At 42.2% G+C, this 21174-nt stretch overlaps 1 protein-coding gene across 1 annotated transcript in view; it reads right to left on the bottom strand.

The window, feature by feature from the left end:
* Positions 1-21174, bottom strand: part of HOOK3 (hook microtubule tethering protein 3) — a 74287-nt gene that overhangs the window by 12947 nt on the left and 40166 nt on the right. The window contains exons 7-16 of the mRNA XM_056848065.1: positions 19322-19384; positions 17352-17435; positions 15386-15549; positions 14018-14158; positions 12777-12978; positions 10744-10854; positions 7431-7518; positions 5918-5987; positions 3820-3960; positions 255-342 (exon numbers count right to left, since the gene is read on the bottom strand). Coding sequence (XP_056704043.1) covers positions 255-342; positions 3820-3960; positions 5918-5987; positions 7431-7518; positions 10744-10854; positions 12777-12978; positions 14018-14158; positions 15386-15549; positions 17352-17435; positions 19322-19384 — 1152 coding nt within the window. The remainder of the gene's footprint in view (positions 1-254; positions 343-3819; positions 3961-5917; positions 5988-7430; positions 7519-10743; positions 10855-12776; positions 12979-14017; positions 14159-15385; positions 15550-17351; positions 17436-19321; positions 19385-21174) is intronic.

The raw sequence follows: 21174 nt of genomic DNA, 5'->3' as shown, positions 1-21174 counted from the left end.
TTTTCAGAACTGGCACGGGCTTTCTGGAAAGCTGCTTCTAGAGTGGTGGGAACGCTTGCCACTCTCCCTCCACTCCAAGTGGTTCGCTGCTTTATAGATATGAAGGGTAATCAACACCATTTCACCTTCACATTTTCAGGTGGCGAAGCTTAAGCATGAAAATGTAGTACAGCAAAGACTGGGAAAGTTGGCACTAGAAAATTCAGCACCACTGCAAAACACATGGCCCAAGTTTTGTGTGTATTTCCACTTACATCTTCAGCTTTTGAACCTTGTTCCTGTAAAGATTTTTGCAGTTCTTCAACTTGAGACTGTACTTCGAGCAGTCTCTGATTTACAAGCCTGGAAATAAGGAACAAATTTTGGTTTTCAGAAAGAATGGCTGCTCTTACTTCTACTAGGCACCAGAAAAGGGGGGAGAAAAAACCCTGCACCCCCACAACCAGAAAACAAGAGAAGATGCGGTATATATTACGTAAGCATTAATTCATAAATCCAATAAATTCTCAAATACATAAACCTACTTTCATAAATATACAATGAATGTAACAAAACACATAACACTCTCATGTTGTTAAAAGACCAAACATACAGTATAACCAGCATTTAAACATCAGTAATATGAACTGTGCATATCTTGTTAAAGGAACACTTACTGGACATGGTCCAACAAGATATGCACACTTCATATTATTGATATTTTAATTATAGGTATACTGGGTACAAGCGTGCAAGACAGCCAGAGTGGTGTAGTGGTTAAGAGTGGTGGTTTGGAGCGGTGGACTCTGACCTGGAGAACCAGGTTTGATTCCCCACTCCTCCACATGAGCAGCAGACGCTAATCTGGTGAACTGGGTTGGTTTCCCCACTCCTATACATGAAGCCAGCTGGGTGACCCTGGACTAGTCACAGCTCTCTTAGCAACCACCTACCTCACAAGGTGTCTGTTGTGGGGAGGGGAAGGGAAGGTGATTGTAAGCTGGTTTGATTCTACCTTAAGTGGAAGAGAAAGTCAGCATATAAAAACCAACTCTTCAATAGTTTGCACGATTCACACGTATTTTTTTTTACATAGGAATCAGCTGTAACATGATTCCTATGATGTAGATAGCTTTGTCAAAATGAGCTTAGTCTTTTAATGGTTTACTTCACTTATACCCCACCTTTCTTCCTAATGGGGACCCAAACTCATTTACATCATTCTCTCGTCCTTCATTTTATCCTCACACTGCAAGGTAGGTTAGGTTGAGTGACAGTGACTGGCCCAAGGTCATCCAGCAAGCTTCCATGGCAGAGTAGGGATTTGAACCTGGGTCTTTCTAGTATCAACTGTACAACTGCATAGTTGAATTGTGGAGCTCCCTGCCCCAGGATGTGGTGATGGCTGCCAACCTGGAAGGCTTTAAGGGGGGAGTGGACATGTTCATGGAGGAGAGGGCTATTCATGGCTACTAATAAAAATGCATACGGTACCTATTCTCTCCAGGATCAGATGAGCGTGCCTATTAGGTGCCGTGGAACACAGGCAGGACAATGCTGCTGCAGTTGTCTTGTTTTTGTGGGCTTCCTAGAGGCACCTGGTTGGCCACTGTGTGAACAGAGTGCTGGTCTTGATGGACCTTGGTCTGACCCAGCAGGGCCTTTTTTATGTTCTTAAGAAGTGAGCTCCATCACATGAAAGCTCGTACTGGAATAAGTGTTGTTATAGTCTTTAAGATGTTACTGGACTTCTGTTTTGTTTTGCTATAACAAACTAACATGGCTACCCCACAGAAACTCCTAGATCCAACTCTGGCACTCTAACCACTACACTGCATCAGCTCTCTTAACTGACAATATGAGAGTTTTATATGTTACGATTATTGTATATTTTTCATACTTATGAATTTCGTCTAGTATTTACTGGATTTATCATTTCAGGCTTACATACACATATACCTCCATCTTCTTTTTGGTTTTTACTCCCAAAATCTTATTCTTACATATTTTCTAAGGGCCCAGACAAGACACTGAATGTTTACCCATCATTGGAGCTCCCAGCATTTTTTAAAAGCCCCCATATGCCAAATAATTTCACGGAAGGGAAGCAAACAAAGTGCCGGGACCTCTAATCACAGATCTCCCAGTATCTCGTGTGATTTGGCCCTGCCTCTCTAAATGTGGGCAATTCACTGTGCACCTGAATTAGACAGCAGTGTAGCACGCTGTTGCATTCATTTCCCAAGCATTTCAACACATCGCAGTTCGGCAAACGCAAGAGAACTAAGCTGACTGCAATATTTGCCACCTAAACTTCAACATCTGCAAAACGCTTCCCAGGCAAATGATGGTGGAAGAGCTCCTCGCTGACAACAGTGCGCTTCCCAAACTCTGTGAGGAACTCTCACATCCTGAGCATCGTTCTCCCGTAATGCGAAGAGAATAAAGTCTTCGCAGACCCTCCACATATCTATGCTGCAACAGAATTCTAGTCTATGGACTATGCACTCTGGAAAAGCTCCCTTGAGCAATCTGGGACAATAGTTACAGTTGGCAGACTCAAGAGCTCCAGATTAAAAGCACGGCTATACCAGAGTGCCTTCAAGTTTAAAGATTTTAGTGCTAACTTGAGGAAATAGAGGAAACAGTATGGATTACAGGCAGTCTGCATTCAACTTGGGGAAAAGGGCCGTGGCTCAGTGGTAGAGTATCTGCCTGGCATGCAGAAGGTCCCAGGTTCAATCCCTGGCATCTCCAGTTAAGAGGACCAGGCAGTAGGTGATGTGAAAGACCTCTGCCTGAGACCCTAGAGAGCCGCTGCTGGTCTGAGTACACAATACTGACTTTGATGGACCAATGGTCTGATTCAGTAGAATCATAAAGTTGGAAGGGACCACCAGGGTCATCTAGTCCAACCCGCTGCACAATGCAGGAAATTCACAACTGTCTCCCCCCCACACCCCTAGTGACCCCTACCCCATTCCCAGAAGATGGCCAAGATGCCCTCCCTCTCATCATCTGGCTTAAGGTAATAGAATCAGCATTGCTGACACATGGCCATCTAGCCTCTGTTTAAAAACCTCCAGGGAAGGAGAACTTACCACCTCCCAAGGAACCCTGTACCACTGAGGAACAGCTTGAACTGTTAGAAAATTCTTCCTGATGTCTAGATGGAAACTCTTTTGATTTAATTTCAACACGTTGGTTCTGGTCTGACCTTCTGGGGCAACTGAAAACAACTTGGCACTCTCCTCTCTATGACAGCCCTTCAAGTATTTGAAGATGGTTATCATATCACCTCTCAGTCTTCTCCTCTTCAGGCTAAACAGTATAAGGCAGCTTCATGTGTTCATATGTTCAACTTACACTTCAAGCATGGGTACATTTTTACATATTTTTCAGAGATGTAGGGTTACACAATACCAAAAAATAAGTTATACTATGTGCCACACACACATGCCAGGAATTACTGCCTCCTCTGCAAATACGTGCTCAACATGCTGACACGCATGCTTTCTTCGGCTTTTACCGCTGGTACACACTTCTTACCTGGAAGTTTAATGGCAGTCACCATACTATAGGCAACCCCCTCACCCCACACACACTATGGTTTCCACTGCAGAAAATGCCGCAGGCACCTTTTTTTTTCCTCACAGCATATGCAGCAGCCTTATTCCACCCATGAAAGATGTGGAAATCTGTAGCATTTGTCAAGAGATCACAGCTTATCGTTTCTGCTTATAAACTAAAGTCTACCTCCTTTGGGACAGGCCCAACCTATATTAACAAGAACAAGGTCCCAAGTGTACTATACTCAGGAGCAAAAAGGCTCCTTCCTACCTGTTTTCCGTCTCCAATTCATTCTTCCGGAGATTGGCGTCATCCAGGAGGCTTTGCAACAGGGCAATCTTTTCATTATCAGACCCTTCCTGGTTAAGCTTTAGCACTTTATTTTCATGCTGAAGGCGAATGAGTTTTTCCCTTGGGAAAAGAGGAGAGCTTTTGAGAAAATGTAAGCCTCCAAGAGCTGGGGGGGGGGAGAAATAATTTAACTGAACTATGAACAGAATTTTTGAACTGCCTTTCCAAATTTAAAGAAGGAAGAAAGGGAGGGTTGAATCTACTAAGCCAAGTCACCAATCTGAGATTCAAAACAATGACGATACTGGAAGAAAGTGCATTTATTTATTTTATTTATTTACTTAGTTGCTTATTTTCTTAAAATTATGCCCCATCTTACCAATTTCTGCAAAAGGATACCTAGAAAACATCTTTTAAACACACACAGAGACAGAGCTAGTAACAAAATATACACAGGAATTTGTCCGAAGCTTGTGAGAACTCAATGATCCATAGCAATATGAACCATCTGACATACACCCAATATAAAAGAGGCAGGAAGGGCCCCGCTAAACAGAATGGTGTTGTGGCTCTTCTAAGCACCATCAGAGAAGGAGCTTTTTGCACATCTTCTGGCAGATTGCTCCAAACCAAAGGCACAGCTTCAGAGAGTGGTCTAATTGTTGTGTCTATCGTCCCAGTTTAAGGGGCAGATAAAAGGGAACTGGCATGAGGATTTAAGCTGATGCACACACTAATGCCAGAAAAAGTCGTCCTTCAGATGTGTGGTCTCAGGTTGTGAAAGACTCTAAAGGTCTGCTTGTTTTTTAATTTGGCTTGTATGCCACCCTTTCCTGACTTTCAGTGGGGCTCAGAGCGGCTCACATCATATTAATACAGCTAAAACCCCAACTATTTACAATTTAAAACCATAGAATGACTTAAAAATTCCCAAGCGCCCTAAAACCATATCACAGAACCCTTGTGGTGACCTCTACAGAGGGAGGAACAGAAAAAACAATACATGCTTTCAGAAGGGAGGGGTGGGAAATACAAAAATAGGATAAATAAATAGAGGAAAAGGAGGGGGAGACAGGGGGGAGGCCAGCAAGACGGAAGCCATAGCTGTCTTCAACCACAGGCTCGGCGGAACATCTCAGTCTTACAGGTCCTGCGGAATTGATTCAGGTCCCGCAGGGCCCGGGTCTCATTTGACAAGAGTGTTCCACCAGGCTGGGGCCAGAGCCAAAAAGGCCCTGACTCTGGATGAGGACAGCCGAATGCTTTTAGGGCCAGAGACCACCAGTAGGTTGTTTCCAGGTCACTGTAATGCTCTTTGGGGTCATATTGGGAGAGGCAGTCTCTTGCCATGAAAACCCCATAAGGGGTCACACACAGTCCCTCAGGTTAGAATCATCCCCTTGAACTGCACCCAAAAGCAAGCTGATGACCAGTGTATAGAATCATAGAGTTGGAAGGTACCACCAGGGTCATCTAGTCCAACCCCCTGCACAATGCAGGAATTTCACAACTATCTCCTCCACCCACCCCCCGTGACCCCTTCTCCATGCCCAGAAGATGGCCAAGGTGCCCTCCCTCTCATGATCTGCCTAAGGTCATAGAATCAGCATTGCTGACAGATGGCCATCTAGCCTCTGCTTAAAAACCTCCAGGGAAGGAGAACTTACCACCTCCTGAGGAAGCCTGTTCCACTGAGGAACCACTCTGACTGTTAGAAAATTCTTCCTAATGTCTAGATGGAAACTCTTTTGATTTAATTTCAACCTGTTGGTTCTGGTCCGACCTTCTGGGGCAACAGAAAACAACTCGGCACCCTCCTCTATATGACAGCCCTTCAAGTACTTGAAGATGGTTATCATATCACCTCTCAGTTTTCTCCTCTTCAGGCTAAACATACCCAGCTCCTTCAACCTTTCTTGTAGTTCCTTCAGTTCTTGTGCAGTGTGCTCACAATATCTAATGCCCGCAGGGAGACGAGCGGCAGCATTTTACACTGGTTAAATTTTCAGGTAGCCTTCAGGGGCCATCCCAGACATCTGGCAGCCCAACTCGACGCAAAGAGGATTATACGACTTACTTGATTTCAGGGATACCGATTTCTGCCGCTAAACTATCTGAAGACTCCTGGCCTTCCAGTGGCAATAATCCTGCGGGTGGGTAGAGAGAAAAGAGATGAAAGGAACAAAAGAAACAATTGAAATGTGCACGGTTATGGCATGTCGAAGCCAAGTTAAAGCCCCCCCAAGGGGGGGGGGGAAGGCCTTGGGAGGCAGCGTGACTCCTGCGGCGGCGTAATTGCCACTTGAACCGTCCACATGGTCACTTATGCTGAGGAAGAAGAGGAGTTGGTTTTTATATGCCGACTTTCTCTACCACTGAAGGGAGACTCAAACCAGCTTATAATTCCCTTCCCCTCCCCACAACAGACACCCTGTGAGGTAGGTGAGGCTGAGAGAGTGTGAATAGCCCAAGGTCACCCAGCTGGCTTCGGGTGTAGGAGTGGGGAACCAACCCGGTCCACCAGATTAGTGTCCACCGCTCATGTGGAGGAGTGGGGAATCAAACCCGGTTCTCCAGATCAGAGTCCACCGCTCCATACCACTGCTCTTAACCACTACACCATGCTGGCTCTCTTGTTCATCTGCCTAGGGTGCTCAGCCCACAGGACAGCTACTTGCCTTCGGCTCCTGGACCAGAACTCTCCAACGCTCATTAAACCTTTGTGTAGCTGAGTACCTCTCCAACAGGCACAGCTAGCAATCACAAGACATTTACCTACAAAGCTACTGCGATCTGCTGATGAAAGTTAACTCATCCTTTAGGAATGTGTAAAGTTACAGGCTAGATATATAGTCAGGGTCAAAAATTGGGCAAATGTGAACATTTACCAGTAATCCTTGAGAAACCAGAGAAAACATCAGAAACCCAACTAAATGAGCACAATGATCAAATTTCATCTCTACTATTTATTACAGCTCTGTGGCAAATATTCAGAACAGGTATCACGGCTCACTGGGGAGCATCCTATAATCCATGAGTACAAGAAATTCCCCACCCCATCACCTCACCTAGAGCCACTTCTGATCCCAGGATTGGAAATGGCTCATGGGAAGTAGGGCGGAGAAGATCCTGTGAGGTCGAGAGACTTGCATGTACTAATAGTCGCACAAGTCACACTGGAGTAAATCCTCTTCTGGATAGGTGCACCAGCCCACAGCTTAAAACAGTAGTGTAATTTTACAGACCATACTTCAGAACTGAGCCAGCATAGCATAGTGGTTCAGAGCGGAGGACTCTAATCTGGAGAACTGGGTTTGATTCCCCACTCCTCCACACAAAGCCAGCTGGGTGACCTTGGGCTAGTCACAGCTCTCTTAGAGCTCTCTCAGCCCCACCTACCTCACAGGGTGTCTGTTCTGGAGAGGGGAAGGGAAGATGATTGTGATCCAGTTTGATTCTTTCTTAAGTGGTAGAGAAAGTTGGCATCTAAGTTGTCTTCTTCTATGACTTGACAGCGCACACACACACACTTCAGAATCTCTCATATTGAAGGAGGAAAAAGATCTGGCATGTTTTGTTTTTTTTGTTACCTGAAGTGGTAAGCTGTCCCTCTTGTGCTTGTACACACCGAATCTCTTCAATCGTTTCTTTTAGGGAGTCTCTCTCTGTCCTTAGCCGCTATGGAGGTGTAAAAGCACAAAAGTATTGGATTTAATTTTGCCGTATCGAAAACAGTCTTTCATACCAAGGACTTCAAAACAACCTGGGGTGGTCCATTTACATATGTCTCAAGGTCCCCACTGCTTAGGCTTCTGGCATTTCAGACCAATCCAAATCGTAATGCAAATGACAACGTCAACACAGCCGTTTCTCTTAACTGGAGAACTTTACTTGGCAACACCAAAAACCAGGAAGGGAGACAGACCACCGTGACCTACCAAAGGACTGCTCAACAGACTCACCAGGCCCACTCTCTTGGAAGCACAGCTCTGGCAGTGTCGCTTCAAATCAACAAGGAATTAAAGTACTAGTCCTACAGCAATGCCTGTAAAAATGACAATCAAAAGCAAACAGCAACTATGGCTCTAATCAAAGGTAAATATTTCTAAAAGAATACTGTAATCAGCTATAAATCTACATCTTTTAACATTTCACAAAAATCCAACATACAAAATACATTCACAAATGGTGCTAGTAACTTATCTAACCATAAACCCCAAACCTACAACGAATATCAACTCTAACTTAGCTCTTCGTATCCACAGTTCCATTCCGACTTTGCTTACTGTTCTTAAAGAGCCAAGAAGACTCTTTTCTTTGTCAGTCCAAAACACTAAACAGCTTTTCACTGTATATATTTATGACAAGTCAAAATAACAATTTGGATTATATTGTGGGATAGGAGTTCGGTAGACTCCTAAATTAGAGTTGATATTTGTAGGTTTAGGGTTTATGGTTCGATAAGTTAATACCACCATTTGTGAATGTATTTTTTATGTTGGATTTTTGTGAAATGTTAAAAGATATAGATTTATAGCTGATTAAAGTATTGTTCTTTTAGAAATATTTACCTTTGATTAGAGCCATAGTTGCTGTTTGCTTTTGATAGTCAACAACATTTTGCAGCATGATTATATTGGTTTTGTAAAAATGACAAGCCAGAGCCGGCTGCCCCCACTTAACCTTCCTCTTGCTTGCCACTGTGTAGCCTGATGCCCCAGAGTGTGGGGAGGGGAGAATGTGTGAATATACACACCACCTGCTAGTCAGACAGTGCAATCCTATGCAGAGTTACTCCAGTCAAAGTCCAGTGATTTCCATGGATTCAGACTACAGTAACTCTGCATAGGATTAGATCACGATGGGTAGCCATGTTAAGTCTGTAAATGGCAGTATAAAAGAGTCTTTAAGGTCCCACTGGACTCTTGCTAACAAAATTTCTGGCAGGGCATGAGCTTTCTAGCTGTATCTGAAGAAGTGAGCTGTGGCTCACAAAAGCTCATACCCCTGCCAGAAATTCTGTTAGTCTTTAAAGTGCTACTGGACTCGCGCTCTTTTCTTTTGCATAGTATTGCGTTGCAAAGAGTTTTAGCCTAATGCTCTAGCGTACAGACTGTACTTGGAGGAACCACATTTATGAACGCCACGACAAAAGGCTGCAACCCAAAACAGCAGCTGCGTGTCAAATCGTCTTTCCCATCCCCCAAAACAGAAAGTTCAATTTACCTCATGTCCTGGCATTTTATGTTACTTAAAAAACATTTATGTCTCTGCTTTCCGTAAGCTCAGACCCACTAACATCCCTGTGCTGTGCATCTCCTTGCCTCTGCCAGCCAACAGTGGGAAACAGGGCAGTGAAACACATCAGAATAATATCAGGACATGGGGAAAGATGAACTAGACATTTCTCAGGGTGGGGAGTGGAATTAGACACTGGGCTGCCATTTTCAGTGGAAGCCTGGTATTTTAACAGTTCTGCCCAAAGAACACATAAATGTAAGACAGGTAGTCAGTCATTCCTTCAGACACCTGAAGTGAATTTATTTTCCATACTGACTTATACAATTTTCAGTTTTAGAAGCCCATACAAAATACCGAATGTGTGAACAACGTATAGCTCAGACACACATGTAGGTTGGCGGAAGGGGTGACAATGTGAAACAACAAAAACTTAAAACACCACAAAGTAGGTTCGAAGACAGTTTGTTTCCAATCCAAGCAGTAGACAAAAGGTGAATGCAGGAAGAAAAGGCAGTAAAGCAAGTATGCGACGATCCGAACAAGACAGAAGAAAACATGGGAATGATAATAGAAAGACTTCACTGGGGAGGGGGGTTAGTCTAGGAGAGATGCCTTAACAGGACAGGGAAAGCAAGAACTGGATATCCAGGTCACAGTGAGAAACAGACACAAGAGACGGAAGTGGGAACAAAAAGGGCTGGCTGAAGTAGAAAAGCTTTTGCCAAAGCAGTAGGAAGCAAATATACAGACAGGAGAAGGATGTCAGCAAGTACTTGTGAAGAATACGGATTAGGAACAAGACGGTGATCTGGTGCAAAATCTGCTCTAGCTAATGCAATCTAAGGACATGCGAGGCATTTTGGTCAGGAACAAAGGAAAAGCAGTGTTTGTGACTATACTGATGTTGGGCTGCAGGTAGACCGAATTCCATTGCCACTATTCAGGATTTTGAATATGCACTCTGGGCAAAAGAACTATTGCAGAAGACTGACAGCTCATGGCTAGAAGAATTTTTAACAGGTGAGAGAGAGAGAAAGAGAGAGAGAGGGAGGGAGGAGAATACAGTAGTCTAGGTATGAAATTGTCTGAATGTGTGATGGAAGAAACGGCTCCTCGGTTACTGGACTGGCAAACAAGACAAAAGCATCATAGACAGATGAAAGCGGGCAAGAGCAAAAGGGAGCCAATGAAGATCTCCGTCTTCACTTTGTGAAGTTTGGAGCTGAGAACAACACATCCAGAAGATGTCGTCAAGCAAACAGCTGGTAAAAGGGAAGCCAAAAAAGTAAGACACAAGAAAGTAAATCTGGAAATTATCAAGCGTAACAAAACAGACAGTAGAAGACAAGAAGGACCAGAAAAAGCAGACTTGGCCCATTTAAAAACAGAATACACTGGGACAGAGAAATGTGCCATTAAAATCCAAGAAGGGAGCATAGCAACAGTCAGTGGAAACAGTATGAATGAAAGGCAAAGATGGCATAGAGCTGAAGAACAGTGCTTAGATTCACTCAAGCAGACTCAATACATTTCACAGACATCATTTGATAGGGATAAAGGGACAGGTTTAATCTGCATTCATAAAGAAGAGCTGGTAACAATTGCCTTAAGATATAAGGCTGCTTCTATCAAAGATGAAAAGACTGCATATACAATACATACATCTTTTTCTTTTTGTAGGCTGTCTACTTTTTCTTTCAGCATCTTGAACTCAAATTCTAACTTGTCTGCCTTCTTGGATTCTTCAGACAATCTATTCTGGAGTTCAACTACCTGTAAGAGCAAGAAGGCATCACCGGTCACCAATGTTAGAATGGAAAAGTATAAATTATTGTAAGCAGGTATCCTACCATTCTGCTCAGCAAAGTCTAGATCCTTCCTTCAGGCCAAGGAGCCAGTTTAAGTGGCTCTTCCACAAGCAAGCTGGAGGAAGGCGTAAAACTTTATGGGGCAGAACAGTAGGATCCATGAGGTTGCATGCCATAGTCCCAATCTGTAAGACTAAAAGGTCATCCATTGTACTGTCTTAATTGTGATAAGAGTACCAATAATTTTTATAGGTGACAAAGGTTTCAGAAACACACCTCTTCATTGGTAAGAGAATAGCATCAATAGTCAATATGTTGTAAGCTGCCTTGAGCTCCATAAGGAAGAAAGGAAGCTAATAAATATTTTAAATAAATAAATAGTCCATTTCTACTCAGTGGTCATAAACACTCAATATATTTTCCTTCTGTTTTCAATGGATAAAATAGCTAACCTGAGGTAAATCCAGTTAAATACCACTCAACCTTCTGGTTCACTGTCAATAAAATCAAAGGATGTGGTTTAGTGTTAGCACTACAAAGTCAGTCTGTTAATGGAAAGTGAGATCTGTTTTCCTGCAGTTATCCTGAAACTGCAATATGTAACATCACCGTTCAGATGCAAGCAACTTATTCCCCAGCACTGCTACATATATGCAGTATGTATGTAGGGGCTGTGTGGTTTACTGGAAGAGCCTCTGCTTTGGGCGCAGAAGGTTCCAGGTTCAATCCCGGCCATCTCCAGTTACAAAGGGAGGTGACATGAAAGACCTCTATCTAAGAATCTAGAGAGCCACTGCCAGTCTGAGTAGACGATACTGACCTTGATGGACCAATGGCCTGATTCAGTATAAGGCAGCTCCAGGTGCGTGCACATCTCAATCTCAGTTAAGAGTTCTCAACTCCTATCATTAGAATGTCCTTTACTTTTCTGACCTAATAACTTTTTAAAAAACGGTAAAGATTGTTCACAGCACTATTAGACAAGCAAAAAAAAAAAAAAAAAAAGAGGGGGGGAATGCTGTTTCCTCAAACACAAGGGAGAAAGTCAGAAGACTGACAATGGAAGAAAAAAGCATATAAAAATCGTACACAGGAAAGGTTTTTTGGAACACAGTCCCCATTTCTAGTTTTTTTTGGAGAAGAGGGGAATTAGTACCTTTTAACTTCCCTTTTTAACCTCCTCCCTGTTTCATTAATATGTTTATAAAGATACATTTGTCCAAAAAAAATATCTGTCCAGTTATTCTGTTAACAGCTGCTTTGCCGGTGTAGTAGGGAATGGGTACACGGGGGAGTAACTGATTATAAAAAGGCACAATAATTATTAATAAGAACTGCCAGTTTAATACAGAAATGTAAAATAATATATTTCATAATAACATGACAGCTTCCAATCAAATCCATAACTGTTGAAATAGAGAGAAATGATTAAAAATGTTGAAGGGAAAAAATGCCTTCAGATTTTTCTCTGCCCCAGAGGACCTGTTAGACACATATCGCTAACGAAGTAAAATGTCTGTTCAGACTCTTAAAGGAGACCAACTGTTAACAAACTTTCAAACCACATAAGAACTCAAAGGATGTGGGGAAAATATAACTATTTTAATCCAGCCATTCTTCCCAGCAGTATACCCACCAACCATCTGCAGTATGTTTGGGCTGAGGAACTGTGGCCCAAGGCCACCCAATAAGTTTCATATTTTGGGTGTGTGGGTGTTGTGAACAAGTTCATCCCAGTTGAAAGGCATGCATCTTTCTAAACACTACACCACTTTGCTCTTTCAAGAAGAATTCTGTGTTTGGGAAACAGAAGGAAATGGAGACTGGCTAGCTACACGCAAGCGAGGAAAATCCAGTGGCTGCAATTGTACATGCGTCTGCTCTCACCTGTCTCTTATACGTTTCCAGCTGACTCCGGGCTGCATTGGCTTTCCTGAGTTCTTCTTCCAGGCTTACAGTGTTCTGCATGTACATTGTGTTCTTCTCCTCCAAGAGTTTCACCTGACGCCGAAGATCCGCAAGATCTTCCAACTTCTTTTTATAGGATTCCACCTGGCTTTCTAACTTGGCGACTTTATCGGAGGAATGCCTGAGAGGGAGGGATATTACATAGGTCCAGAAGTTGGAAACCCTCTTTGGAACTGCTCCCATACATAAGAGTGTTTTACGTTTAATACAATTGTTAATAATAACGTATGACAAAATGGTTGATCCCGTAGCTGGAACAGGTTGAAAAAAAATATATCCCGCCGCAGTCATGAGTCATCACGCTGGAACCCAGCAAGTGTGGAAACACCTCCCTCCCTGCACAACAACCCTTCCAGACAGGTTAAGTTAACAGATGATAAGGCCAGACCACCCAGTGAACATTATGGCAGAGCAGGGATCTGAACCCGAGATTTTCAAGTTTTCAATTCTCTGCCTGGTATACCCCACTGGTTCTCTCATCAGTGTCCCTTCTTCAGCTATTTTCCCCGTCCTTTGCTTCTTCAATACCTAACTCTTAAAAATACCTAACCTTCTCGGTAAGTGTTCAAGGTTCCATTCTGCATGCCAAGCAGATGCTATGCCACTGAGCCACAGTCCCTCCCACGTCCTCTGATGACCCTCCCTCCTTTGTCAGCTATGCACAGAAGCAGCCAACCAACATGTGTGGATGCTGACAGGCTTCCCCGCTCCCACCCAACAAAATAAGGGAAAGAACCCTCCGCTCATCTTTTTTTCTACTCTGTTCCCTTCAAACTATTAATGCCCATTTTTAATTCTTAATCTGAATTCAACATCGTCAAACTTTTGTGACCAGTATTTTACTCGTGTTTCTGTCCTTTTATGTATCGATTGCATACTCTGCTACCACATTGTGTGACAACCCTGGTTGGTTTCCCCACAGGTGGCATGAAACTGCAGCCATCCTTTTTTCCTAACCACTAATTTGACAGAAATATTACCCTTAAATTGATGCCAGTTTTTGCATATAAATGGGTTGAAGTTGGCATTATACAAACAAAAACAGAAAATTTGCCAAAGACTGGGATGGCTACTGAAAAATACTATGAATGAACTGCAGCTGTCCTGACTGTGATGGGAGATGGGACAGGTGAGGTCATGTTGATCTGAGAAGACTTTACCTTAGTACGTCCATCTCGTCCTTCAAAGACTGAGCTTCTTCTGCGAGATTTGTTAATTCTTCATTCTGTTGTCGCAATTCTGCAATTTCCTTCTCTAACTCTTCGCAACGAATTCGATAATCGTCCTTTGCTGCTTCTAATCTGTAAGAGGACATTCAGAAAAATTACAAAAACTAAAGAAAACCAACCAGCCACAGTTTCTTCTTCATTCTTTACTGCTCAGCTTAAGATGCTGGAGCAAAGAGCAGGAATAAATCACACAAATGATAAACAGCATCCTAACTGAAGCTATCAGTTAGTTATCAGGCAGTAAAGTTTGTGGTTAAGAGTTTTGGGGTTTTAAAATAAAATACCTAGGGTAGTGTGGTGGAAACACACACACTCACTCTGTGTGAGAGCCAGCATGGTGTAGTGGTTATGAACGGTGGACTCTAATCTGGAGAACTGGGTTTGATTCCCCACTCTTGAACATGAGCGTCAGACTCTAATCTGGTGAACCGGGTTGGTTTCCCCACTCCTACACATGAAGCCAGCTGAGTGACCTTGGGCTAGTCATAGTTCTCTCTGAACTCTCTCAGCCTCACCTACTTCACAGGGTGTCTGTTGTGGGGAGAGGAAGAGAAGGTGATTGTAAGCCGGTTAGAGACTCCTTAAAGATATAGGAAAAGCAGGTTATAAAAGCCAACTCTTCTTCTTTGTGTGTGTGCGCACACAGTGTGCTACAGTTGCTATCTCAGGGGGGTAGTCACTAGAGATCAAGCTACCAGAATTGTATTGTGTGACACACTGATAGTTTCACACATGGGTGTCATGATCTAGTAAAAGTTAACACCACCTCCTAGTGAGAGCTTCATCATAACAGAGCACATACCCTGAAGCAAAGCTGGGCTATTTCACAGTGAACTGAAAGAGGTATCTGTCACTCATGGCACATGAGTATCTTTCACATTAAGCAAAGAAAGGAAACAAGTGGCCTGATTTGAGGGTTCAAATCTAGCTCAAAATCTGCCACTTGATCATCTCTTGGCTACCCAATCCGACAAGTCTTCCAGGCGGGGGGGGGGGGGGAATTCCAAGAAAAATCAATTCTCTGAATACTTTTCACGTCATTTTATTTGAAGTCAAGGGGAATCGTGATTGTTGCCAGAGCCACATTTGTGTCAAGCTTCTCACAGGAAAGTTCAATTAATGTCAGAATTATCTGCAACTATGAGAGTCAGAAAACCCACCAGAACACAACTAATACAGACAGAACATGCTAATACAGACAGACATATTTCATTCTAGTAGGAAACAAGAATGAAGCAGTTATCTTCTGATATATGGTGTCTACAGATTTAATATCTGAATGCATTACAGAACTCTTACCTGAAGGTTTCCTCTTGGAGCTGTTCTAACTGTGTCTGTAGTTGCAGGTGTCTACGTCCTGCCGGGCTGTTGGGGTCTTCTATGGAATCTGACTGATTCAAGCGTTCCATCAAGATCTGATTCTCAGCCAGCAAGCTACTTTTCTCCTCTTGCAGTGCAGCAACCTGTTACCAAAAATACAACAATGGACAAAAATGTAGCATGGCTTAAAAAAACAACAACCATCAAGCACAAGTCTGAACAGAGCTACTGTAGAACGGCTGCTAATGGACTGAGCAGTGAACCATGAAATCCCTGCTTCAAGACTTGCCTTTACAACAAATTCAGCTACAACCCTACACACACTTAGTTGGGAGCCTTAAGATGAGCGGGGCTTACTTCAAATTATACATGGACAGGAAAATACTGACAGAAAAATAGTGGTAGATCATGACGGGTAGCCGTGTTAGTCTGCCAATAGCAGTAGAAAGGAGCAAGAGTCCAGCAGCACCTCAAAGACTAACACAATTTCTGGCAGGGTATGAGCTTTCGTGAGCTCACTGAAGAAATGAGCTGTGGCTCACAAAAGCTCAGACCCTGCCAGAAATTTTGTTAGTCTTTAAGGTGCTACTTGACTCTTGCTCTTTTCTAGAGAAATAGTGGCTATCCTATGTCCACTGTGTTCTCTCCCCTCATGCTGTCAAATCAGCAATATTAGGCTTACAGTATTCTTTTAAGGATATAAGTACTTTTGAAATTCCACAATGCTATATAAATGCTACCATCTTATTAATGAAACAAACCATTTCTACCTTGCCTGTTTTTCTGTGGCCCTTTAAAAACTCAAGTCAGGGATACAGAACTGTCTTGCTCCTCCAAGACAGCAATTCAACAATGGGATAGTCAGTGCAACAGTAAAGGCGGGGTGGGGGTGGGGGGTGTAAGGTTCTAGTCTCTTCTCAACCCGAGAAGTCTGGTTTGTTCTGGGCAGGGAAGAGTCACACAGGGACGAAACTCACACCTTTGCTTAAATAATATAAACAAGTTTATTGCTTTCTGAGAGAGCAAAAGGAACAACATGCTCTCATACCCGTTACAGGCAATTTGAAAAGGAAAATAACAAACTTAAAGCAACTAGAAATCTACTCTACTTACAACGCAGAGCTGGTCATATTCCTCCTTACTATTAGTCGCTATAGAACAAACAAAATCCCAAACCAAGCTTTCTCCCCTCTGGAGCAACCTCCCTTTTTCACTTAACCGCGGACCTTGGCTTCCTGCCTCCTCATTAGTTACACGTGTTCTCAAAACTATCTCAGCTGTGATTCCCTGGGGGGTGAAACTCTCAAGGCCGGGTTGCTTAATGGCTTCTTCCTTACAGGGGGGACAACACAACACGAGAGCAGGGATTTCCAGCAGGTAGCTTGTGAACTACTGGATGCTACATACTGGCTCATGTACCCTCTAGAAGACCCCAGGAAAAGACTGCTTAGAGATCTGTTCTAGGATTTTTTAAAGCTTTTACATAATAGGATTTTTCTCTGTTTTTTAGCTGACAGCAACAACTCTGTTTCTAGGACAGAACATAACTTGGTAACATGCAGGGGGAATAGCTCTGGATATTTTTTTTTATTACCCAGTAGTTTTCATTAAGGACAGGGTTGGCAACCCCCTACACCAGGGTATTTGCTGTCAGCTATCTGAACCTGAGAGGGAGACTATTGAGTTCAATTAAGTTTTAATCACCAAATGCAACTTTAGTAAACAACCAAGTAAATGAAATGTATATAGTAACTGGTATGTTTTAAGTAGCTAGTAAAGGGTAAACAGATTTGAGCAACACACTGTGAATCAAAAATTTCTGAAAACCACTACTGAAGAATAGATTGTGTTCTTTAAGACTCTTCTTGTCTATAGCTACAACATAAGATTCTTAACACCCTGTTATCAATTCACATTTTAACCTTATTGCGAAGTGGACTGCTACCTGCATATCCAGTTCATGGCATCTCTGGGCAATTTCTTCTTTGGTTGCTAAGGCGTCATTTAATTCTTCGGTAGTTTTCTTCAGCTGGGTTTTTTAAAAAACACAATATCTTATTTCACTTACTCAAAATAATGTGACGCAATAATTCCTTATGGCTGTGATGTAAAAGAAGTCAATTATGCACGAGTAAGGAAACTCTGCATTACAGCCAGTCTTCTTGGAAGACTCCATAAAAACTCCCAGTCCCAGAGAGGCAGAGGCTCACCTCTTAGGAGGGCCAAGGCTGGCAGAGAAATCTTCCAAGGAGAAAGAAGTTCATAATTCCTTTATTCAATTGTGTCAACTCTGGATCACAGCGCACCCGTGCCAAGTTGCTCAGTGATATTATATTATGAAGGCAAAAGCTCTACGTCAACATTTATATATAAATGAAGAGATACAGCCAATTATTATTTTAACATATATGCGTTAGACTGCACGACTTATACAGGCTGGGGGGAAAACACTACTAGCCATGTTTCAAGTTTTTCAAAACCACTTTTCTTTATAAACGCAAGGACTGAATGGTGTCCACTGTAACCGTTTAAGCATATAACACGGAGGACTGGGGAACACAAGGAACAGACAAAGGTAAAACCTGCCTAGCCTGCGGGTTCTGCTCCTGCAAGGAGAAACACTGTGGTGGGGATTATTTCTTGGGTTTTCAAAAGACTAATCTTATCCCTTTATGCTATAAGAAATAGCCTCTGTCAAGCATTCTGTCCATTTATGAGAAGGTATGTATTTTCTTAAGAAATTAAATGGGGATGGTCGCCCTCTCCTTTTTTCCTCCTTTCTGCTGCCACCAAGAATGGCCTGAAGACAGACAAGGGCATTTTCACTGAGTACTTATTAAACTATGTCCAACCTTGGCTGCTAGCCAGGGTTGACGTTCCACCCTTTGCCAGAAAATAAACCCCTCCAATATTAAAGAAACTACAAAAATTCAAAAAAAGGACATCTCCAGAGCCTTTTCAGAATTTTTTTTTATTCTTGTTGGCTAATCATTCCATTCAGCGAACAAAAGTGTGGATTACCCAGTACAACAGGAACACAAGCCCTCTGTTTCTTTTTGAGAATCCTATGCTATCACTTCTGTGTTCTTCATAAGTAATTATGTCAGAGGCATAAGCACAAATATCAACAAAGAGAAACTGGTCTAAATTTGTGCACTGGCAAAATTACCACATCAAGTTCTGCTTAAATATCTAACTTATTTCGCAATACTCGCCACACTTCTGTGAAGCAAACAAGACTATGCTTATACACACTGTGTTAGAAATGAACCTCAAAAAGGCATGCTAGCCTATGAAAGGCGATCAACTGTTTTTACTCCAAGCCAGACTCGTTGCTCCGTTGGCTCAGAAAGGGAGCACAGCAGATGAAATTAACAATATAGTTAGGCTTGTTTGATAATAATTGTTAAAAAGGGCACATAAGGTAAGTGTAAAGGATGTTATCTTTGTCCATTTCACAGCCTTGGTGCTTCTGCCCTTGTGTCTCTTAATGATCCCCATCGATTAGTACGGGGAAGGCAGAACCTGTAAGCCGAAGGGAAGAAACTATACTTTGGCTACCAACAGTGTAGGTTTCAACACAGCAATTATTTTAGTTTGGCAAAATTGTGGGACTGCTTTTAAAAAAGAGGTACTGGTCAAGGATGTGTGGTATTTTATTGATGTTGTACTGCTAACTGGAAAAATTCCTGAATCTCTTACATTTTCCCAAGAAGCAGAATTCATAAAAACTTTGCACCAGTTTGTTACAGCTTATATGTTTAAGTCTCCCAATAGCCTCACAAAGGTACAAACTTTTTTTAAAAGCAAAACCAAATAAAAACACAACAGAAGTACTGCAGCTCATTTACAATATGCCAGGAAAACTGCACAATGAGCTCCACTAATAAAAAAGAAACATCTGGTATTAGATACCTGGCGATCAAGATCAACGTAAGCATCATTTCCAGCAGAGACTGGAGATTCTTTACTCATCAACTGCAATTAGATTACACTGGATTAGAAAAAGCAAAAGGTTTATTTGTATTCGTTTAAGAAACAGGGCAGTCTAAAAATAGAAGGAAGCTTTGGGGAATGGACAAAAAACCTCAGAATTAAACAATAAATAAAGTAACTTACTTTCACTAGTTGTTTCCACAAGTATATACCCTTTCCCCTTAACATAATAAGACCCCTTAAGGCAGTATCTGCACCAACACAACTGTCACATCTGATGTCACCTTTCAGTCCCCAGCCATTCCAAAATAATTTTTCTGTATTTTTCAGACAAACATGCTTCCTGTTCCCAGAACTGCATTCTCAAGCATTTTTAAAAAAGACTGATTAATTAATGCTGAATTTTTATAATGGAATGTGCAAACCCACTCGTTTATTCACATGCCAGGTTTTATACAGGAGTCCTTATCAAAAACAGGACTCACTTGGATATAGGGTCTTAAAATTAGATTGATTCTAAGACTGTAGATTCTGCCAGTGGACACAGTTTGATGACATATACATCAGTGGTTCCCAAAGTGGGCAATACCACCCCCAGGGGGGCAGTGAGATTACCTAGGCCCTAGGGGGGCACTAAGAGGCAAAAGGGCAGCAGGGGGCGCTAGAGGTGGGCCTCTTCAACTGCGCTGTTCACTAATTTACAATAGATCCAGCTATGGCACCTTGCTGACAAATTTGGTGGAAACTATTGGAATTTCCCCCCAGACTTTGACAAGATGGTACCACTGGATCAAGTTCATCCGTTTTGTTGAATAAATTGCAACTAAAAAGTTTTAATTTGATTTTGCATAGATGTGCAATTAATTGTTACTGTTTCAAAATTTTATTGTTATTATCTTTTTTAGTGAGTCATGCAACCCCCTATTTTGAATAATGCTTTTTATAGGGTAGGGTAGGGGGCGCTGGGGTGGTGGCCTGAAAAGTTTGGGAACCACTGATATACATTAATGACTACAGGTGAATGGGTGCAGAGATGCAATGGTGTGAAAAGAGAGAAAGAGAGAGAGAGAGGCTAGCTCCAACAGTACATGGGGGAGGGAGTTAATGGCCACAAAGGAAAACTTGACGCTCACTGTGTACTAGCTGTAACACTTTAATGCATGACCCCACACACAAGAGCCGTGGAACAGGAAGTGATATGCCCTGCATCCCTCCCTTGTGTTAATATTAGCACCAGATTGTTACAAATTGCTGATAAAGACACAGCCTTAGTTCCTGCAGTACCAAGGGTGTTCCACATTAAGCCACTCTTAAGCCTTTGCTGTTGTTTTTGAAGTCAGAGGAACCATGCATCTTAGGCTAAGGTCAGCTGACGCAAAAACACAATGCATCAAAGGCATGGAAAATATACTTCTTTGAGCAATCTTGTATATTTTTGCTCAAAAAGTATATTTTCCATGCCTTTGATTAAATTTTATGATTTGAATGATCCCAGTTCAATGAGGCTGGTTCAGGGGGAATACATTGATTGTTATGGTATTAGTGATGATATGTTTAGTTACATTTACTGTGTTTTAACTTTAACTATATGTTGGGTATTATAAATTGATTATTTGGTGTTGTTCTATTTTATGTATTAATGTTATGGTTAAGCTCAAGATCTTTGGTCAAAGGAGTTAGTAAATAAATGGAATGGCAATCTTGTATATTTATAAAGTAGGGGTATCACAGTTCACTAGACAGAAGACTAATTAATACTGATGCTACTTAACATAAATTTGTTTTAATGTTTTGCAGCCTTTCAAGATGTTTTGCAACAGCTCCACTAAGAA

Source organism: Euleptes europaea, chromosome 4, assembly GCF_029931775.1.
Source record: "Euleptes europaea isolate rEulEur1 chromosome 4, rEulEur1.hap1, whole genome shotgun sequence".
Taxonomy (NCBI): Eukaryota; Metazoa; Chordata; class Lepidosauria; order Squamata; family Sphaerodactylidae; genus Euleptes; species Euleptes europaea.
The sequence above is the reverse complement of the archived record's forward strand: the minus strand, read 5'-3'. Positions and strand labels throughout refer to the sequence as shown.